Here is a 22,579-nt window from a genome sequence, read left to right as displayed (position 1 = left end):
TGACAGATCACTGAAATGGGCAGTTAAAACAGTCCCATCTCTGTGAATCTTGAATCGCAGAAAAGCCACGCAAGGGAAGCAGATTTACTTCCCCAAGGGACATGGAAGTGGGGGAAAATCAGTTGGGGTTGAAGGGAGGAGAGACCAGAAGAGCGGGTGAGATCAGGTGGGGGTGGGGCCAACTGAATAGTGGAGGGAACATGAAGATTAATTAAACTATGTTTTCTTTCTGTTAAAATAATAATCCAATTTGAGGCAATATTATACAAATCTTTAAGTACATTTTATTGATACTACAAAAATGCTTAACTTCAGTTTGGCATAAGAGTAAAAACATTGCTTTAAAATAGATAAATTATATTTACATTAAAGTTACACAGGCAATTTACAGTTATATGGAGACACAAGAGACGGCAGATGCTTGAATCTGGAGCATGAAACAAACGGCTAGAGGAACTCAGCGGGCCAGGGAGTCGATGTTTCAAGTTGAGACCCTTCATCTGAACTGGATATACACTAGTTCCACTCACAGATTCTGAAGGCAGGAAGCATAAGGTTTAGCTGGGATTCACTGCTGATTTTTCCCATCCAGACCTGGGTTTATTTGGGGAAAGTACAATGCTATCAGAAAATAAGTGTTCAACTGTAACAGATGCCCCAGCTTCAGACACGTTCTGAGCCAGCGCACTGGTGAGCTGGCTTGTTTTGCTGGTTACAGTATAAGAGTTACAAGATAAAGAGGTGTCCCAAACTTAGGAAGACGTTGGCCTTTCTATGCTTGGGGATTTCAGCAGCTGATAGGGGCTTTATCCCGAACACTGGTTGCCTCCGATCAGGCGAGTGGAGGGTGGCTGGATGTTCGAGAGTCTGGCTCCTAATCATTCCACAGCCACTTCTGACGGAAGGTGATGCACGTGCAAAGGGTGGCGTCGGTAAGGCTGTGAATGCACCTTCAGGGTATGTGTACCAGAAGGTGGAACCACAGCCTGAGGGGCTGAGATGAGGCAGTACCTACTGGAGTAGTGGGAAAGAGGCAAGGCAGGTAGGAACAGCAGGACATCCCAAGTATTTGTAATGTCCAGCCATTGACATCAACGCCAGGAGTGTCCATGAACAATGCACCCGTGGAGCACAGAGATGTGGAACATTAATCTCAAGGCTGATGATCTAATTCATATTATAGGTCAAAGCACTCATTCATTTTATCTTTTCCCTTGCTGATCTTTGTAACCTTGTAGCAAGATCAGCAGATGTGACAACCACCTGAACTCCCCATGCTACTGTGCCATCAGGCATCGTGTAACGAGGGAGTGACAAGAGTCATTAAATCCATTATATAAATAGTTACATGTCTCAGCATTCCTGAGGAAGGTTTACGTGTTAATCAGCTGAAGATTGGAGGGATTTGCAGTGGTCCTGCGGTGTGTGGGGGAGCGGTTCGTAACATGAAGTGTGCAGCTCGGGATCGGGAGTCCTCTGGGGCTTCTGGCTGAATCCACATGCTCTAGAACGTTGTCTGCCTGTTCTGGTAGTTGAGATAAGGATCTTGTAGGAAAGGAGCTGGGTAGTAGTTGGACTTTGTCTGTGGCCGAGGGATTGTAAACTCCGGCGGTGCACTGTACATCTATAAGATAACATAGGAGGGATTAGATCAGAGACATGAATAACAACTGTAAATTTACATACGGGACTAAGACAGAGGCAAAATACTGCAGAAGCTGGGAATCTGAAACAAAAACAGAAAATGCCTGAAACACTCGGCAGGTCAGGCAGCATCTGCAGAGGGACAAGCAGAGTTAACGTTTCAAATGTTGACTGCTTCTCTCTCCATATACACAACCTGACCTGCTGAGTAGTTCTGCCATCGCCTGTGTCTGTCCCAGAGTTTAGACTGTGTTCACCCATTCACCCATGATAAAGCTCATGATTCTTTGGCAACTTCCAGATGAGAGATGTGTGGAATTTGTCCAACTGACATTTCCATCCTGGTTTGAGGGTCTAAAACCCCCTCTCCTTTGCAAAGGGTTCCACTGTAGCAGACACACTCTCAGAGAAAATATTCACACAAAAACATTCCACGTTTATAAAAAACCTTCTGTCAACACCTTTTGGAAGATCATTCTAAGGAATTCCTTGGATTTCCTGGTTGGTGCTTCCTATGTTGAGCAGTGGATATGAATGGGTGGTGAGGGTATGAGATCAATCCACAGATTCCCTGCTGACTGTGCACAGTGTTTGCCCAAACTCCAGGAGTGAAATCCAGGATACACAGACTCAGAGGAGTCTGCCAAGGTCAAAGTGACCTTCCTGAATCATCTGAGTGAGTCAGACTGGGATCAAGGTTAGGGCTGGGTGGGGGTGGGGTAGAGGGGAAGTGGTGGTGTGCTGTGAGCCTTTAAACCTTCCATTAGGTAATGAATGGTCAGTATGTGGAACAGGGCAAGGAGCCAAGCAGAAACTCTGTGATCATTTAACCACAGTCCAATATAGAGAAGGGTCGGGATTTTTGAATGGGTTTGGAGGGACTGTTCACGACTGAAGTTCTCTTGTGAAGTATCTGCTTCTGGTTATTCCGTTTTCAGGATGGGGGCAAGGGCAACATTTATTGCCCATCCCTAACTGCCCTTGAGAAGGTGGCAGTGAGCTGCCTTCTTGAATGGCTGCTGTCCTTCTGGTGAAGATACTCCCACAGTGCTGTTGGGAGTGTACGGCGAAAATATAAAGCTTTACAGTGTTTGCAAAACGCTGCACAAAAGCTGCCACCCATGGCACAGGGAGCACTCAGCCTCTCGAGTCTGTTAATATTCACTAGATAATGGCTGATTGAAGCGCCTTTGGTTCTATAGCACCTTGTATCCTTTGCACAACAAAATATCCATTGATGCAGAATAAGAAGTAGAGTATAAAGGCTAGTAATGGTAGCTGGTGAGTACTTACATTGTTTTCCATTGGTATGGAGTTACTGTACGGGGGTGAAGAGGCCACACTGGAGTGTTTCATGGTGAATCCTGTGGAGGCAAATAAATGAGGTGTGACTGAAAGCTGCAGGAATGTCTCTATAGCCCATGCTGGTTATCCATTTCAATAAATCAGAACAACTCACCAATATCTTGATCCCTTTACATCGATATACCCTGAGCATTGGTATATAACCACGTAATGGTCTCCACTCTTGTAAAAACCCTAAGGTAACCACAGGCAGTTGGCAGAGACCAGAGAAAATTTCAAGGTACCTACAAAACTTTCTCAACAACTACCTACATGGGACTGGTCTAGGGATGTTCTTCACACAGAGGGGGCTGGGTATGTGGAGTGAGCAGCCAGAGGAAGTAGGTGAGGCAGGAACAATAACAACATTTAATGGATGTTTGGACAGATACATGGATAGCAAAGGTTTAGAGGGATATGGGCCTAATGCAAGCAAATAGGACCAGCTTAGATGGACATCTTGGCTGGCATGGACTAGTTGGGCCGAAGGGCCTGTTTACATGCTGTATTACTCTATCACAGACATTTAATGAGGCAGCGATCAAGGAGAAAAGGTATAAAGGAGTAAAGGCTACACACACTAACCTACACTGCTATAGAATCTAATGATACTCTGCCATATGGTTTCCCCTCTGCAATGTGACACACCCCTTGGTTACATCCTCCTGTGAAACCACTGCATGGGTTAAATGGGGCAGGTTTCCCATTTTGAACTTTAACCTCCCAAAAACACAGAATATAACATTAGACCTTTGAGATGTTGGAATCTTTACATTCTGGCGGCCCCACCAAGCGCTGCTGAGTGGGTGCAGTAACTGGTGAGGGACACTGGGCACTGACTGCACTCTATGGACTCTCTGGATGGTCTCTGAGCTTGCTAAGGTTCAAGTGGTCTTCGACGTCTCATAGTTTGCTGGGTGTTTGTGAATTTCCTGGGAAAGTTTGACGTGTTGAGCTTTTTTGCTCTCTAGAATGGTTTTGATAACGTGGAGCATGAGGTACTTTTCTTAAATTAGCAAGTGGAACAATATTAACAAGTTGAATAAAAGGAATTGTGTGCATGTTTTCCAAGAATCATTAACCAACAATGCAAAATGTAATCTCCAGTCTGTGAATTATTAAACTGATATTCCAATGAAAATTGCTCTAAATGGAAATATGTAATAGGACATATATTAAAGAGTTCTTTCTTCAGAAAAAGATACCCAAATCTAGAGGGACTGGAAGGTTTAATTATAAACTATAGAACCATGGTTTGTATTTCCTTGAGTGTTGAAGATGGATTAAAATAATAGAGTATTTGCAGAGAAATTATTAAAGTTAAAAGCAAAGTGAACATAATCTTAACAATTAGAGGGAGAGAAATGAGGAAGTTTTTTTTCCACTCAAGGGAAGATTTCTGGAAGACTCCCTTCTTGAGAAAGGGCTCGGGAAGTGGAGTGCGGCGGGGCTGTGTCACGTTCTAATTGAATGATGAAGCAGTTACAGTGGATGCACAGCATCCTCCTTCTCCTGGTTAAATTGATACAGTGGGACTTGCCAGCACGAGGCACACTGTTTACTTCTCAAGAGCACATATTAAAGCTGAGACAAGGCTGGGCTGAAAACACATTACTTGCCTGCATGTGGGTGGTTAAGTTGTTGACTTAGCTTGTGAGCACACAGGCACAGATGTGTGGTTTAACTAACTACCCCATCCATTCAGCAGCAACTCCCCCTGCCTTGTTCACCTCTGTACCAATGGTTACCGTGCATGTCCCAGTGTTGAAGGAAGTCTGTAACCTGATGCAAACAGTCATTCACTGTCAGCCACTCCAATATCCCTGATGATTTCTAAACTCACAAGATCACAAGACAAGGGAGCAGAAGCAGGCCATTCGGCCCATCGAGTCTGCTCCAAGGAAAGGGAAATAGAAATGAGAAATGGGGAATGGGGAAGAAGAAGAAGAAGAAGAAAAAAAATGATTCTAATCCCAATTACCGGACTTATCCCCATATCCCTTGATATCCTGACTATTTAGATATCTATCTATCTCCTCCTTGAACGCCCACACTGATCTGGCTTCCACTGCTGTACGTGGCAAGGAGTTCCACAAATTCACCACCCTCTGGCTAAAAAAATTTTTCCTCATCTCTGTTTTGAAACTGTACCCTCTAATTCTAAGATTGTGCCCTCTGGTCCTGGACTCACCCACCAAGGGAAACAGCCTAGCCACATTTACTCTGTCCTTTCCTATCAATATTTTAAATGTCGCTATGAGGTCCCCTCTCATTCTTCTGTACTCCAGCGAGTACAGTCCAAGAGCCGACAAACGGTCCTCATACTTAAGCCCTTTCATTCCTGGAATCATCCTCGTAAATCTCCTCTGAACCCTCTCCAACGTCAACACATCCTTCCTAAGATGTGGGGCCCAAAACGGCGCACAATATTCCAAATGAGGCCTCACTAGTGCCCCGTAGAGCCTCATTAACACTTCCTTACTTTTATACACTATACCTCTCGAAATGAATGCCAACATAGCATTCGCTTTCTTTACCACCGATCCGACCTGGTGGTTAACCTTTAAGGTATCCTGCACAATTACCCCCAAGTCCCTTTGTACTTCCGTGCTTTGGATTTTCTCTCCTCCTAGATAATAATCTGCCCACTTATTTCTGCTTCCAAAGTGTACAACTGCACATTTCCCTACATTGAATCTCATCTGCCATTTCCTTGCCCATTCTCCTAAACTGTCTAGGTTCCTCTGCAACCTTCCTATCTCTTCAATACTCCCTACTCCTCCCCCTATCTTGGTGTCATCCGCAAACTTAGCCACGAAACCATTTATTCTATCCTTTCGGAAGCATCTGCACTGGGAACATCGTGAATTTGCTTCACAGTCACAGTATCTGCATGTGGACCATCACCTGAGTCTACGCAGGGTGTGGAGAACACAAGAAAATAGGAGCAGGAGTAGGCCACTCGGCCACTCAAACCTGTCCCGTCATTCAATGGCTGGTCTGTCCTCATCTCCTCTTCTGTGCTAGATCCCCATCACCCTCAATTCCCTGGTCTTTCAATAATTTATCTACCTCAACCTTAAATACTTCAAATGGTCCAGCCTCCAAAACCCTTCAGTGTTGAGAATTCTAGAGATTCACCACCCTTCACAAAAATAAATTTTTATGCACCTCTGTTTTAAATGACTGGGCCTTTATCTTGTTCGGGACTCTCCAATGTGAAAACATCTCAACTTCTACTCTGTCAAGCCCTCTCAGGGTCTTGTGTGTCTCAGTAAATTCCCCCCTCATTCTCCTAAACTCCAAAGAATACAGATCCACATTGCTCAGTTTCTCCTGATAGGAAAACCCTTTCTTCTGAGGAGAGGTGAAGGGCGAGGCTTTTCGGAAGGTGCACTTCATATGGGAGCTCATCTTGGACTTGACCCTCAAGCTTATAGTAGGCCAGGCCGGAGTGAATGGCAGCCCCCTGGTATTGTGGAATGTAATGCTGTTCATCGCTAGTTGCTTTGTTCTCTATTATTCAAGGCCAACCTCAGCCCCAGCAGTAGACTCACTGTTAGACACATTCATAGCTCCTGAAGTATGAATACATTTTAGAGAGGTGTTCAGGAGACTGCCTCCAATCCAATCAACCAGTGGTTGTTTAACTTTTTACATTCCATTCAAACCTGACTTGGTTCTCAACAGAAATGCCTCCAGGAGTAACAGAGCCTGTGATAATTCTCCCCACTTAGTCTTCCCCATAACCCTGAAAGCTTCCCTTCAGCTCCTGAACCATGCTTATTTCATTCCACTTCCTGGGCTGAAGATGGACCTTGTGGAAAAGTGGAGTCAGCAGGTCAGAACTACCCCCTGGTCAAGAAAATACAGCTGGTAAGAACATGAAACAGAAGCACGATTCAGCCGTGTGGCTCCTGTACCAGCTTTGCTGTCCAATGATGACCTCTTTTGACACTCCAGCCACAGGGTGCTTGCCCTGAAACGTTAACTGTTTCTCCCTCCGCAGATGCTGCCCGACCTGCTGAGTTCTTGCAGCACTTTCTGGTTTTATTTCAGTTTTCCAGCATTTGCGGTTTTGATTTTCACAGCAAACAACATTCCTGCATCAACCCAGTCAAGCTTCATAAATATTTATATGCTTCAATAAGAATTTCTTCTTAACCCTAGGGAGTTTAGGCCCAGTCTAATCTCTCAACTGGTAATGCAGAATAGTTCTAACCTCCACTCAAATGCACACCAATTCTGACGATATCAAATTCCACAACTTCAGGTAATGATCTTGCTATCCCTATTTACTGTGTCTTTTCTAGCCCCTTTATCAAGCCCTTCCACTTTACACCGTGTTAATTGCCCCTGCCTTCAACACCACCGCCCTTGGCCTCTCCATCTCTGCACCTTGTTTATCTCCACTGTTTCCCAGTTCTAATGAAAAGTCACTGACCTGCAACAGTGACTCTGTTTCCCTTTCTAGAGATGCTAAGAATTTCTAGGCTTTAACTACATACCCAAGGAGCATAGTTGCACAAGAGGTGCAGGTAGTGGAGTCACTGCCTCACAGCTCCAGAGACCCAGGTTCAATCCCAACCTCTGGTTCTGTCTATGAGGAGTCTGCATGTTCTTCCTGTGACTGTGTGGGCTTCCCCCCGGGTGCTCGGGTTACCTCCAACATCCCAAAGAAGGTTAATTGGCCACTGTCAGTTGCCCCTAGTATGTAGAATGTGGGGAAAGTCGATGGGAATGTGGGTCGAATAAGGTGGGATTAGTGTAATTGATAGCACGGATTCAGTGGGCTGAAGGGCCTGTTTCTCTGCTGTTTGACTCTTCATAAGAAGGTTATTTTGGCCAAATCCCTATTCAAAGTTTTAAGCCAAGATCTCCCATCCTGGGTGCATTCACATCTTCTCATCCCACAAGACCCTCTCACTCACCTCTGCCTTGCTCCTCGTACATGAACACCTGGTTGTCTATACCACTCATCATTCCGCTGTGTGGATCCTGAGGCGCCTCATCCAGTGGTTCATCTTCGGGCTTTGCTGGGCAAGTGATGTGCCGGAGTTGAGGGATAATGTAGAACAGGAGAAAGACCCAGCCATTGGCAACCAGCGCTATGCTGAGCGTCGGGTCATCCCACTGGGGGCTCCGGTTCAGCGAGACGTTCCCGCGCACCAGCATGACTATCCACACCACCCAAATCGCAATGGAGAGGAGCATGGTCACAAATATGTACGCGCCGTATTTCTTCCACTTCTGATAGTGGCCACAGAAGGTGAACATGGACAGGACGAAAGTCAGGGCCATCAGGAACATGACATAGATTAGCAGCATGGTGAAGTCCGTACTGTTGTAGACACAGGCTTTACTGAATCGGAAGGTGACCAGCACCAGATACTCAATGGCAATGATGACTTGGACCAGTGTTAGACACAGGACCATGGCAACCATGCAACACCCAGAGGGACCGTTTCCTGACCGCACCAACTTCAACACCCTCCAAACCTGGACGAGTAAACAGGAGAAGCAAATGGCAAAGAGCACACCCCAGAGGAAGATCCTGGTGGGACATGTCCTCTGATCAAATTTGATGATGAAAGCAAAGGTTAGACCAAAGATGCCCATGGTGCCAAGAAGGAAGATGCAGAGGATGGGAATGGAAGCCTTCTTCCTGCTGTCGGCAATGAAAGGGGTGATGCCCAGCAGTACCACGATCAGTACCAGGCTGATGACGATTCCTAGAGCAGCGATAGTTTCCAGGACAATCCCCCAAACAGCATCCAGGTCACACAGGTTGAAGTATACAGATAGGAGGTCGGAACCACAGCCTCTGGGAGGAGTGACCTGAGCAGATCCATCATTAAACACAGTCAGTAGGAAGGGCAGTGCTGCGATTATCTTCCAGTTCATCCTGAAAGAAGAAATTGCAAAAAATTAACAATTTAAAGCGTAGTTTCTCTGCCTAATTCGGGTAGAGAATGCATCACTCTTCTACAATTTCATGTCATATAACAAATAACAAACCATATTGCAAAACGTCATATTGCAAACAAATTTCACATCATAAAAGACACTGATAATAAACCTGATTCTGATTATTATCATTTATTACCCATTCTTGGGAAGGCTTAGATTTCATTGCTTGTTTCCATCAGAAGGTGATGGTGACTAACACTGAATACCTGTTGCCTGTTACATGTTTAATGTAAACATGATTCACCCTGACCTTGACTCAGAGTTTTGGTTGGCATGGTCTGTGGAGGATGTGGATTTGGGAGTACGTTTTACTCATCGTTTGACAATGTCAGTCGAGATTCTAACAGTTCACACCTGACGTCTGAATTAGTCTCTTTGCCTGTTTGGACAAATCTTTGATTAAATGTCGTCAGTCTCGATGTTTTTTTTTCTGTGCTATGTGTTAGGCCTAGAGCTTGTTTACAGTCACGGATGGGTTGCAAGGTGGAGACGTAGCAAATGTGGGCAGTCAGGGGGCAACCTGCACAGGATTAGCGGAGGAAAGTGGTATCTCTGCCCTTGGAGGGAAGGGTCAATTTGTTGCTCAAGTATCACAGAGACATGAAGTGAACTGTACCACAGAATCTTTGTGGTCCCCTGGCAGTTGGCATCAGCTGTGGCCTACCAACAAGGCAAAAACAAATCCCATAGTGCAGTTCCTGGAAGCTGAGCAGTAAAAGTGATACAGACACAAAGGAAAACCCCTCAACCCTGGTCAGGACACAGTGGCAGATGAGCAGATTGATCTACTGACCACCAGCAAGGATCCAGTCAACATGTAGGGCAGAGGAAAGGAACTACTGATCAATGGGACTCTGGTAGGAACCAGTCAACATCTGGGTCACTAGCAAAGATCTATTCAACAGATGGGGGGGCAGGGGGGTGATGCTGGCTGGCAAGGATCTATTCAACAAGTCGATCACTGGCAAGGATCTAGTCAACGTACAGGGCAGTGGAAAGTATCTACTGATCAGTGGAACCCTGGCATAATCCTGTCAACACATGGGTCACTGGCAAAGGTCTACTGAACAATGGGGGTGTATGGTTAGGATCTAGTCAACAAGTCCATCGCCCTCAAGGATCTAGTCAACAGTTTAATCACAGGCAATGTTCTAGTCAACATGTAGAACTCAGGAAAGGATCTACATCAATGGGATACTCCTAGGAACAGTCAACTTATGGGTCAGTAGCAAAGATCTGAACAATGGGGGGTGTATTGCCAATTTTTATCAATGCACCATAGAAAGCATCCTATCTGGATGCATCATAGCTTGCCATGGCAACTGTTCTGCCCAGGACCGCAAGGAACTTCAGAGAGTTGTGGACACAGCCCAGCGCATCACGGAAACCAGCCTCCCCTCCACGGACTCTGTCTATACCTCTCGCTGCCTTGGTGAAGCAGCCAGCATAATCAAAAACCCCACCCACCCGGGTCATTCTCTCTTCTCTCCTTTCCCATCAGGCAGAAGATACAGGAGCCTGAGGGCACATCCACCAGGCTCAAGGACAGCTTCTACCCCACTGTGATAAGACTATTGAACGGTTCCCTTATATGATGAGATGGACTTGTTTGACCTTGCACCTTATTGTCTACCTGCAATGCACCTCCCTGTAGCCGTGATACTTTACTCTGTATTCTGTTATTGTTTTTTACCCTGTACTACCTCAATGCACTGTGTAATGAATTGATCTGTAGGAAAGGAATGCAAGACAAGTTTATTGGTAATAAACCAATAGCAATACCAATACCAACAAGTCGATCACCCTCAAGGATCCAGTCAACAAGTCGATCACCTGCAATGATCTAGTCAACATGTAGCACACTGAAAAGGATCTGCTGATCAATGGGATACTGGTAGGAACGGTTAACATTGTTGGTCAGTAGCAGAGATCCACTGAACAAATTGGGGGGGGGGGGGGTGTGGTGTGCAGAGCTAGGATCGTATAAACAAGTCGATCACCGGCAAGGATACACTACAGAAATGGGAGTAACTATCCACTGAGAAAACGGAGGGAAAGGCATCACAAATAGGCAACTCTCACCTCCCGGTGCCCATTACCGATCCAGTTTCCCGCACCACCCCCCCCCCCCCCACCCCCCGCCCCGGAGACTCCGAGACGGCGCCGGTGTTGGGAACAGGGGGTCCCGTCCGCCGGCTCTTCACAAGTCCTGTGTCAGGAAAGCAAGCAAGCAGACCCTATCCTGCTCTCGGGGTGAAAATAAGAGCCGGGAAGGGGGTGTGGCGTGGGGGGTGGGGGGTAGGGAAGGGGGGAGGGAAGGGGGGAGGGAAGGGGTGGGGATGAAGACAACGCCACAAAGTGAAGAGAAAGGAAAGATTACCAGAGAAAAAAAGACCCTGAATCCAGCGCCTTGCGCCAGGTTTGGGCTGGGTTCCCACAGGTGAAGGTCTGGAGGTGGTTCCTACCTTGTAAGGTGTCGGTGTTGCTGCTGGCGGAGTTGGTGCCCCTCTCTCTGTCAGTCGGAGCTGCTTGTCACTTCTCCCTTTTATCGCCAGGTGTATCCAGGTGAGCCCAGGTGTGGCAGCTCCTGCGTCAATCCTCCCTCCCAGCCTGACGTTGCCGCGCAGGTGGCGACTACCTGCAGAGATGTTTTTACCTGTTTCCCCGCCGCCTTCTGGAAATGCAAGTCTCCCCCGCCCGGCGAGGTTTGCTGACATCCTCCCAGGCCGTCCCTTGCAAAACGGGAGTTGCATTTCCATAGCGCCTGCGGAGGTCCCGAAGCGATTTCCAGCCAATTAGGCGAGGTCAGGAGAGGCGAGGTCCCCGTTTCAGCCCTGGGACCAATCCGGCGTATGGTCCAGTACTGGCGTTGCAAGGAAGGCAAGCAGGGGTAGACCATTTCGGCCCCTCAAGCCTGTACATTAGAACATTGAAGAATGAGAGGGGATCTTATAGAAACATATAAAATTATGAAAGGGATAAGATAGAGGCAGGAAGGTTGTTCCCACTGGTAGGTGAGACTGGAAGTAGGGGACATAGCCTCAAGATTTGGGGGAGTAGATTAGGACGGAGATGAGGAGAAACTGCTTTTCCCAGAGAGTCGTGAATCTGTGGAATTCTCTGCCCAGGGAAGCAGTGGAGGCTACCTCATTAAATATATTTAAGACACAGTTAGATAGATTTTTGCATAGTAGGGGAATTACGGGTTATAGGGAAAAGGCAGGTAAGTGGATCTGAGTCCACGGCCAGATCAGCCATAATCTTATTGAATGGCAGAGCAGGCTTGACGGGCCAGATGGCCGACTCCTGCTCCTGTCTCTTATGGAAGCAGCTTCAGGCAGTTTGTCCCCTCCTGCCTGGTCTACCATTCAGTAAGATCACAGCCGATCTTTTACCTCAGCATCACTTTCTCTTGATTCTCTTAACATCTCTGTCTGAATACACACAAGGACTGAACCTCCAGAGCCCTCTTGGGTAAAAAATTCTAAAGATTCACGAGCCTGAGTTATGAGGAGAGGCTGAATAGGCTGGGACTGATTTCTCTGGAGAGGAGGAGTGACCTGATAGAGGTTTATAAAATCATGAGGGGCATAGATAAGGTGGATGGCCACAGATTTTTCCCCCAGAGTAGGGGAATCTAAAAGGGCATAGATTTAAGGTGAAAGGGGACCCTAGGGGCAAGTTTATCATACAGAGGTCTGGTGGGTATGTGATTAAGCTGCCAGAGGAAGCTGTAGAGGTGGGTGCAGTTACAACATTTAAAAGTCATTTGGACAGGTACATGGATAGGAAAGGTTTGGAGGGTTATGGTCCAATTACTGGCAAATGGGACTGGCTCAGGTAGACAACTTGGTCGGCATCGACAGGTTGGATCAAAGAGCCTGTTTCTGTGCTGTGCAACTCTATGACTCTCTATGACTCAGGGTGAAGAAATTTCTTCTCGGTTTCGCCTTGAATAGCTAACCGTTTATTTTGAGACTGTGACCCATGGTTCTTGGCACCCCGTCCCCTGCATCCACCTCTTTAATTCAATGAGGTTGCATCTCATTTTACTAATCTTGAGTGGAGTATAGGCCTATCACCCTTAATCTCTTCTCATACAACAAGCCTGCTGTCCCAATAGGCAATCTGGTAAACCACCACGCCCCTTCCATTGCCAGTATATCCTTTCTTGATCGAGGAGACCAGACCTGTCCAATATTCCAGAAGGCCACCCACTAGGGCCCGACATATTTGGAGAAATACATCCCTACTCTTGTACTCGCCTCTTCATATTCTCCTCTCCTTCCTTGAAGGTGCTTAAAGAGGAAGGTAGGTAAATTTATGGAAGTCCTGGGGATTGAGGGCAGTTATGCAACTGGAACAGAAGGGTCGGTGCCTTGGGGCAGATCACCCAGGGAGGTGGGCCAAATGTGGGCAATGGGACGAGCTCAGTTGGGTAACCTAATCAGCATGGACAAGTTGGGCTGAAGGGCCTCTTTCCATGCTGTATATCTCTATGACTCTATGACTCAATTATTGAATGGTGGGGCTGGCTCAAGGGGCAGGTTGCTCGATCCTGCTCCTATTTTCTCATTTTCTTACGTTTCCTTCCCTTATCAGTTCCTGGGTCATCCATTGCCGAGATCTGAAATACTCCCAGTCCTCAGCCTTCCTTGAGTAGCCCAGTGGTGCAGCTAAGTGGAGCTGCTGCCTCACAGCTCCAGTGACCTAGGTTGATTCTGACCTCAGGTGGCTGTCTGTGTGGAGTTCACACGTTCTCCCTGTGAACATGTGGGTTTCCTCTGGTTGCTCCGGTTTCCTCTCACGTCCCAGAGACGTGCGGGTTTGTAGGTTAACTGGCCGCTGTAAATTGTTCCTGGTGTGTAGGTGGGAATGTTGGGAGAGTAGGTTCCAGGGAAAATTAGTGGGGAGTAGGATTGCTCTGTGAACCACCATAGACTTCGGCAGGCACGGTAGTGTAGTGGTTAGCGTAACGTTATTACAGCGCCAGCGACCCAGGTTCAATTCTGACCACTGTCTGTAAGGAGTTTGTACGTTCTCCCCGTGTCTGCGTGGGTTTCCTCCAGGTGCTCCCACATTCCAAAGACATATGGGATAGGAAGTTGTGGGCATGCTATGTTGGTGCCAGAAGCGTGGCGACACTTGCGGGCTGCCCCCAGCATATTCTACGCAAAAGATGCATTTCACTGTGTGTTTCGATGTACATGTGACTAATAAAGATATCTTATCAATGGGCCGAAATGGCCTCCTTCTATGACATAAGTAAATATGGTTACGGATTACGGCTCTTTTCTTGGCAACGTTATAAACCTTTTCCTTTGATCTAACACTATCTTTAATTTCTCTTGTTAGCCATGGATTGGTTGACTTTTCCTGTTAATTTTTTACCCTAAAGGAATATATATTTATTGTAAAATATGCATTCTTTAAATGTTGCCACTTTCTTGTTTACTGTCATACCTAACCTATATTAGCAGACTCCTGCCTCATAGATTCATTGAGGTGTATGGCATGGAAACAGACCCTTCGGACCAATTTGTCCAGAACTTAATGGTTTTGTGTTCATTTAAGACCCTGGTTTGAGATTGAACAATTGCTTGCTGAGTTTATATACAATTCTATTGCAATAATCAAACCTCACTAAACATCCCTCAGATATAGATTATTAATTAACCCTTTCTCATTGCACAATACTAGATCTAAAATAGTCTGTCTCCTTGTTGGCTTCTAAATATACTGATTTTGGAAACCATTCCCTAATCTACACTCCATGAATTTGCCCTCCACACTATCTCTGCTGTTTGGTTTTCCACTCTATCTGTAGACCAAGATCCTCCATTGTATTTTTGCATCACCCTCACTCCCTACAACTCGAATTTCCTGAGTTAACCTTATCACAACTGTTATAGACAGCAATGTTTTTTGCCCCTCAACAACCAAGCAAGGACTCATTCTAAATATAAGGCACTATTACTTAGGACTGAGTTGAGAAATTTCTTCATAACTCAGTTGCAAATAATAGTGCTTTATACTGAGACTATGTCTCCCATGTCTGGACTCTCCTGCAATGGAACACAGCTTCTTGGCATTGATCCAGTTGAGCCCTCCCAAAAAAATGAATATTCGCATCTTGCTCATTCTTCTCCCCTCTGGGGGGGTACAGGCACCCACCACTCAGTCTTCACTCATTTATACTATTCCTACACTAATCCCATTTTGTTCTCACATCAACTCCCCCCAAGTTCACCACTCACTGACACACAAGGGGCATTTTACAGTGGCATATTAACCTACCAACAAGTCTCTGGGATGTGAAGCCGAAGCACCCAGGGGAAACTCACCTGGTGACAGGGAGAACATGCAGACTCCACACAGACAGCACCCGAGGTCAGGATTGAACCCGGGTCTCTGGAGCTGTGAGACAGCGGCTCTACCCGCTGCGCCACTGTGCTGCCAGTTCAGCCTGGGCAATGTGCCAGCTGTTCAGAAATAAAAGGGCGTTTCCTTTTCCTTATTCCGACGATCCTGAGATCACTTATGATGACAATGGTGTTGCTTCAGATGAGGGCAGTTAACCCGTTCACATTGGTAGACTGAAAAGCATTGCGGCTGAGCTTGTGGCACTTCCTCCTCCCGAAACCCTGTTTGCTGAAGTAATGTTATAGAACAGGTCGAACTGCTGAGATATTTTGGAATTCGTGAAATTCTTTCAATGAACTGCTTACTTCAACATTTATGGTGAAACTCTACACCAGGAATTTCCTTAGAGGGTTCAGCCCAAGTTCTTTCTGTCTGCTGTTACATACACATGAATGCACTGAAAGGGGAGACTGGATCGACACAGGAGAAGGAATGGAGCAGGAGGAGAGGGTGGTGAGATGTGATGGAGAGGAGTGGGAGGCAGTTTCTTAACACAGCCAGCATCTGAGCTGGAGATGGAGTAAAGCTGTGGTAAAACCGTGCAATTTGATGCAAGTCCTCCATCAGAAAGTGCGAGGTATTTAACTGCAAGCAGCTGAGATTAGAGGGGTGTGCCTTTGATGAGGCCCATATTGTCATAGGACTTTAAAGTCATAGGACTTTAGATTCTGGACTGTGTTGGGTAGAGTGAGGTCTCCTTTGGCAGTTCCCTGGCTTTGCCAAGTTTGCCAGTTTTGTGGGGTCTGAGGTGGCTAATGAAGGCAGTGTAGGGACCACAGAGGTGGGGCAGGAGGTGGCTGCTGGGGTGGGCAGGTGAGTGGTCTGATGCTATTTATGCTGTGCGCAAGGTTCTCAATGCCACCCCCAACGTTCCTTCTCTACTTCGGACACCCATGGGCCAGGATTTCCCAAGTGTCAGGGAATGTTTCAAAGAGGCTCTTCTAACATCCTACTCAGCCATAATATACTTCCCCCTCGCAACTCCTTGTTATCCATTTTCCTTTTCCTCCCCCATGGGAAAGCTCACCAGCACCTCTACTTCCTCAGGAGGTGAAAGAAGGTTGGTGTGTCTCCCTTGACTCTCACCAATTTTTATCGATGCATCATAGAAAGCATCCTACCTGGATGCACCACACTTGGTACGGCATCTGCTCTGCCCATGACCACAAGAAACTGCGGAGAGCTGTGGACACAGCTCAGCACATCACGGAAACCAGCTTTCCCTCCGTGGACTCTGTCTACACTTCTCGCTGCTTCAGTAAAGCAGCCAGCATAATCAAAGACCCCACCCACCCCGGACATTCTCTCTTCTCCTTCCTCCCATCGGACAGAAGATACAAAAGCCTCAAAGCACGGACCACTAGGCTCAAGGACAGCTTCTATCCCACTGTTATAAGACTATTGAACGGTCCCCTAGTACGATAAGATGGACTCTTGACCTCACAATCTACCTCGTTATGGCCTTGCACATTATCTGCCTGCACTGCACTTTTTCTGTAACTATAACACGGTATTCTGTAGTCTGTTACTCTTTTCCCTTGTACTACCTCAATGAAGTGACCTGATTGGATAGCAAGCAAAACAAAGTTTTTCACTGTACCTTAGTACATGTGACAACAATAAACCAATTTACCAATTTACCTGGTTCCATCTGCCAATCACCCACACCCACACCCCACTGGGTCCCCTATTCTTCCCCCCCACGGTTCCCATCTGCCTACCATCCCCTCCTTATCTGGTTCAACTCTTCACCTTCCTTTCTGAACAGATTGCATAATTGTCTCCATCAATCACCTCCCAGCCTCCGCCACCATCTCCACCCTTCCTCCATCTGCCCATCGACCCCTCCTCACCTGGAGATCCACCTATCACCTGCCAGCTCCTGCCTCACTCCCCCCCCCTCCCCACACCCCTTTATACTGGCTGCCTCCCCTCCACACTCTCAGTCCTGATGCTGGGTCTCGACCCAAAATGTTGACCGTCCCTCTGCCTCCACAGATGCTGCTCGACCCACTGAGTTCCTCCACCAGCTCGTTTTTTTGTTCCAGATTCCAGCATCTGCAGTCTCTTGTGTCTGCATAATATCATCCCAGCCCAGTTCCTTGGCCACGAGCAGTTGCTATGGCAGTGCCATGACTGACTCTCCCCTGGGCTGCGCAGCTCCCACGCAAGAGGAATAAAATCAGCTCCAGAGCGTTGTTTCCATTTTTAACATTTTCTACTCCCTTTGATCTCCTTCCATCAAATCCACCTGACCTAAAACACATTGCTCAAAGAAATGAGGGAAGAGTGGCACAGCGGGTAACGCCACTGCCTCACAGTGCCAGAGACCCGGGTTCGATCCTGACCTCGGGTACTATTTGCACGTTCTCCCTGTGATCTTGTGGGTTTCCTCTGGGTGGTTTGGGAAGTTAATTGAACCATAGAAAAGCTACAGCACAGAGAAACAGGCCATTCGGCCCTTCTAGTCTGTGTCGGAACATTATTCGGCTAGTCCCATTGACCTGCCCCCAGCCCATACCCCCTCCAGACCTCTCCCGTCCATGTATCTATCCAATTAAAAGTTAAGAGCAAGCCCGCATTTCCCACGTCAGATGGCAGCCCGTTCCACACCCCCACCGCTCTCTGGGTGAAGAAGTTCCCCCTAAACCTTTCCCTTTTCACCCTAAGGCCACGTCCTCTCATACTTATCTCTCCTAATCTAGGTGGAAAGAGCCTACTTGCATTAACCCTGGCTATGCCCCTCATCATTTTGTAAACCTCTATCATATCTGCCCTCATTCTTCTCCGCTCCAAGGAATAAAGTCCGAACGTGCTCAATCTTTCCTTATAACTCAACTCCTGAAGACCCGGCAACGTCCTTGTAAATCTCCTCCGCACTCCTTCGATCTTACTGACATCCTTCCTGTAGTTCGGTGACCAGAACTGCACACAATACTCCAAATTTGGCCTCACCAATGACTTATACAAACTCACCATAACATCCCAGCTCCTGTACTCAGTACTTTGATTTATAAATGCTGGGATGCCAGAAGCCTTCTTTACAACCCTGTCTACCTGTGACTCTACTTTCAGGGAATTATGTCTCTGAACTCCCAGATCCCTTTGTCCCTCCGCACTCCTCAGTGCCCGACCGTGTCCTCACTTCATTGGTCCTTTCCAAATGCAACACCTCGCACGGTGATGAGACTATTGAACGGTTCCCTTATACGATGAGATGGACTCTGACCTCACGATCTACCTTGTTGTGACCTTGCACCTTATTGCACTGCACTTTCTCTGTAGCTGGGAAACTTTACTCTGTACTGTTATTGTTTTTACCCTGTACTACATCAATGCACCCTGTACTACCTCACTGCCCCCTGTATTACCTCAGTGCGCACCCGCCACCCACACCCACCCTCCCCACCTCCCCACACCCAGCCCAGGACCACGCCCACCAGCTGCCCCTCCCACACCCACTCACACCAGCACCACCCCACACCACCCACCCCAGAGCCTCACCCACCCTCACCCCCAACCCCACCCCCCCCCCATACCACCTACCCCACCACCCACACCACCCACACCACCCACCCCAACGCCTCACCCACCCCTACCCCCACACCACCTACGCCCAACCCCACCCCGCCCCACACCACCTACCACACCACCCACCCCAACGCCTCACCCACCCCACCCCACACCACCCCCCCAACCCCACCTCCGCCCCACACCACCTACCACCCACCCACCCCAACGCCTCACCCACCCCCACCCCACACCACCCACCCCCAACCCCACCCCCGCCCCCACACCACCTACCACACCACCCACCCCAACCCCACCCACCCCACACCCCCACACCACCCCACCCCACACCCCACCCCCACACCACACACACCCACACACACCACACCCCAACACCAACCCCACCCACACACCCCCATCCCCCACCCACCCACACCCCAACACCCACACTCCCACCCCACCCACACACACCCACCCACCACCACCCAACCCCTCACCCACCCCAACCCCCACACCACCCACCCCCCACCCACCCCCCCCACCACCTACCACACCACCCACCCCAACCCCACCCACCCACCCCAACCCCACACCCACACCACCACCTCCCCCATCCCTCACCCACCCCACCACCTACCCAACACCTCACCCACCTCCTCCCCACACACCCACCCACATCACACACCCCAACCCCATACCCACCCGACACCACCTCCCCACCTACCCCCACCACCCACCCACACCCACCTCCCCCGACCCCCCCACCTCACCCCTCGCCCCACCTCCCAACCCCACACCCCACTCCCACTGCGCCCCCACCCTCCCCCCCACACACACACACACACACACAGTTTGTGGGGGGGGGGGTTGGGGGGTGGAATGGTGGCAGGGTTGGATGTTCGGAGCGGGAGATGCTGGTGGGTGGGGTGTGGGGTGGGGCGCGTGTGGGGGGAGGAACGGTGACCTCGGCAGGAGTGGCGGGTGGGAAGGGGGCTAGCAGGACTGGGATGGAGGGAGTGGCCCCCCCCCCCCGCACTGCAGTGTGTGAGCGGGAGACAGTGGGGGGCACACGTGTGTAAGTGTTGTGGCAGAAGGGGTGTGTGTGTCACTCTGTGTGTGTGTGTGTGTGGTGTGTGTGTGTGTGTGTGTGTGTGTGTGTGTGTGTGTGTGTCGCTGTGTGTGTGTTGGGATTGGTTTATTATTGTCACTTGTACCGAGGTCCAGTGAAAAACTTGTCTTGCAAACCGATCGTACAGGTCAATTCATCACAGAGTGCAGTTACATCTAGGTAGTACAGGGTGCACTGAGGCAGTACAGGGGACACTGAGGTAGTACAGGGTGCACTGAGGCAGTACAGGGGGCACTGAGGTAGTACAGGGCGCACTGAGGTAGTACAGGGCGCATTGAGGTAGTACAGGGTGCACTGAGGTAGTACAGGGCGCACTGAGGTAGTACAGGGCGCACTGAGGTAGTACAGGGTGCACTGAGGTAGTACAGGGTGCATTGAGGTAGTACAGGGGACACTGAGGTAGTACAGAGGGCACTGAGGTAGTACAGGGTGCACTGAGGCAGTACAGGAATTGGCCACTGTAAATTGCCCCTAGCATAGGTGAGTGGTAGAATCTGGGGGAAATTGATGGAGGTGTGGGGACAATAAAATGGGATTACTGTAGGATTAGTGTGAATGGTCGGCACGGACTTGGTGGGCCGAAGGGTCAGTTTCCACAGTGTATGGTTCTATGTTTGTTGTACCTTCAACCTTGTCCCAGTAAAGTAAACCTCAGCCAATAAAGTACTTTGGAACTACAGTTGCTGTTGTATGGTAGCCAATTTACTCAGAGCAAGATCCCACAAATAGCAATGTGATAATGACTAGATCACCAGTTTTAGAAATCTTGATCAATGGATAAATATTATCCTGGACCCCCTGCTCTTCCTTGAGATAATGGGCATGTGGTCCACTTGAGAAAGGAAACAGTGTTCCACTAGGAGTTAACATCCCATTGATTTCTCCACCAACAGCTCTCTCAAGGATCCTTTACTCCAGAGAAAAAATCTAACTTCTCCCATATCTCTACGTCACTGAAGTCCAGTAATGATTCAGTAAAAATCTGCCTCCAAGACCTTGAAGCTGACTAAGGTGGGTACAGTTCTCCAGCTGAGGCCCCTCCAAGAGTACAGCACTGCACTGGAGTGCCACACCAGGTTCTTGTGCTCGAGTCTTTGGAGTGGACTTGGAACCTGGGACTTGACTCAGAGCTGAGAGTTCAACCCACCATTTTTCAGTGGGGGATCAACGTCTACAACCCAAGTGCTTGTTGCACATGGTTGTGGAAAGCAACTGCAAATTCATTCTCTGTCCCATGATTTAGCATACCATGAGACTGACACCTTCCTCCAGAACCTCCTGAGACCTTGGTGCTCCTCTAATTCTGTCCTTTTCCTTATCCTTGATTTTAAACATTCCATTATTATTGACTGCGCCTTTAGTTGCCTGGGTTATGGAATTCCCTATTCCCCTCCCTCTCGTCTTTGGAACACCTCCTTAAGATGTACCTCTTTGTTGAAGTTGCCTTGACTCCAGTGTTAACTCTTGTTTTTCTGCCTGACCTGCTGAGTATTTCAGATCTTCAGCATTTGCATCTTTTGTTATCTTGGGCCGAGCTTCTACCTGCTCCAATTTCTTCAGTGATTCAGCATTAATTTTCCTCGTTAAGGTCTCGTTAGGCAGCCGGAAGCTTCGAAAGCTATGTGGCCGTGTGTGATAGAAAGAGGAAACAAGTGGCTTTGAGTTATCCTGGACTTATTATTTCACAAGACTGGTGCGTCTAGTTTTGTCATCGTTAAGATGCAGCCCAGTTTATGAACCCTTAATCTACGTCATGTGACAAAATACACTGGGAAAACAATGCTGTGGCAAACATTGAGCAGCTCTGAGTCAGAGTAGTGCTGTTTTCAAACTTAGTCCAGAACTACTTAAGGAGCCCAGTCATGTGTTGCTAGGAGAAGTTGGGTGTTTATAGATACACTGCCCCTCCCACTCAGCTCCTCAGACCATGGGCACGTTTCCTGCCTGTATTTCAGGAGGCCTATTTTTAGGACGGGTCCTCACCAACTGATGCAGGTCCTGAGGCTGGGTCTGCTTTGCCTCCCTTACGCACGTTGCGGGAGCAATGGCAGGAAGTGAAGGCAGTGTGGGGTGTGGTTCCCAGGGAGAGGCAGGTCGGAACCGTCAAATCCCACCATTCAGCCCATCGTCTCCGTGCCACCCCTTTGGATGCCACTCCCCCCCCCCATTCTTTATCCAGCACCCTGCACAGTTTGCAAGAATTTAACTAACATTTTTTTTAACAAGTTCCTGTTGTGTCTGCATTCACCTGCCTCTTCACTCAGTAAGTTTCAGATCACAGCAATGAGAGATCTTCTGTCTTACACTCCTACGAATTATCTTATATCTGCGAGCTCAACCCTTTCCGTCGCTGGGAACAGCTTTTCCCCATTTTCTCCACCAACAGCTCTCTCAAGGATCCTTTACTCCAGGAAAAAAAATCTAACTCCTCCAATATCTCGACATCACTAAAGTCCAGCAATATTCCAGTAAAACCCTGCCTCCAGGACCTTGAAACCGACCTAAAGTGGGTTCAGTCCTCCAGCTGAGGCCCAACCAGTGGTAATAAAGGTTTCAACG

The 22,579-nt window shown here is 48.2% G+C and overlaps 2 protein-coding genes across 3 annotated transcripts in view; one reads left to right on the top strand and one right to left on the bottom strand.

Annotated features, from left to right (window-relative positions):
• Positions 1 to 315: 315 nt before the first annotated feature.
• Positions 316 to 11,513, bottom strand: LOC127585628 (G-protein coupled receptor family C group 5 member B-like). 2 transcript variants are annotated; one of them, XM_052043237.1, is made up of 4 exons: positions 11,424 to 11,513; positions 7,920 to 8,893; positions 2,938 to 3,008; positions 316 to 1,624 (listed from the first exon to the last, which is right to left on the bottom strand). In XM_052043237.1, exons 2-4 carry the CDS (start codon positions 8,890 to 8,892, stop codon positions 1,505 to 1,507), a joined length of 1,164 nt encoding a protein of 387 aa, XP_051899197.1. In that variant the 5' UTR covers position 8,893; positions 11,424 to 11,513; the 3' UTR covers positions 316 to 1,504. The 2 variants fall into 2 exon arrangements, with proteins under 2 accessions (XP_051899197.1, XP_051899198.1); XM_052043238.1 differs by having other exon boundaries at positions 11,339 to 11,444.
• LOC127585420 (parvalbumin, thymic-like) overlaps positions 10,765 to 22,579 on the top strand; it is a 30,065-nt gene continuing 18,250 nt past the window's right edge. The window contains exon 1 of the mRNA XM_052042844.1: positions 10,765 to 10,852. Coding sequence (XP_051898804.1) covers positions 10,842 to 10,852 — 11 coding nt within the window. The 5' untranslated portion in view covers positions 10,765 to 10,841. The remainder of the gene's footprint in view (positions 10,853 to 22,579) is intronic.

The sequence above is a fragment of the Pristis pectinata genome, chromosome 33, assembly GCF_009764475.1.
Source record: "Pristis pectinata isolate sPriPec2 chromosome 33, sPriPec2.1.pri, whole genome shotgun sequence".
Lineage (NCBI taxonomy): Eukaryota > Metazoa > Chordata > Chondrichthyes > Rhinopristiformes > Pristidae > Pristis > Pristis pectinata.
Note: the sequence above shows the minus strand (reverse complement) of the source record. Positions and strands in the feature narration are given on the sequence as shown.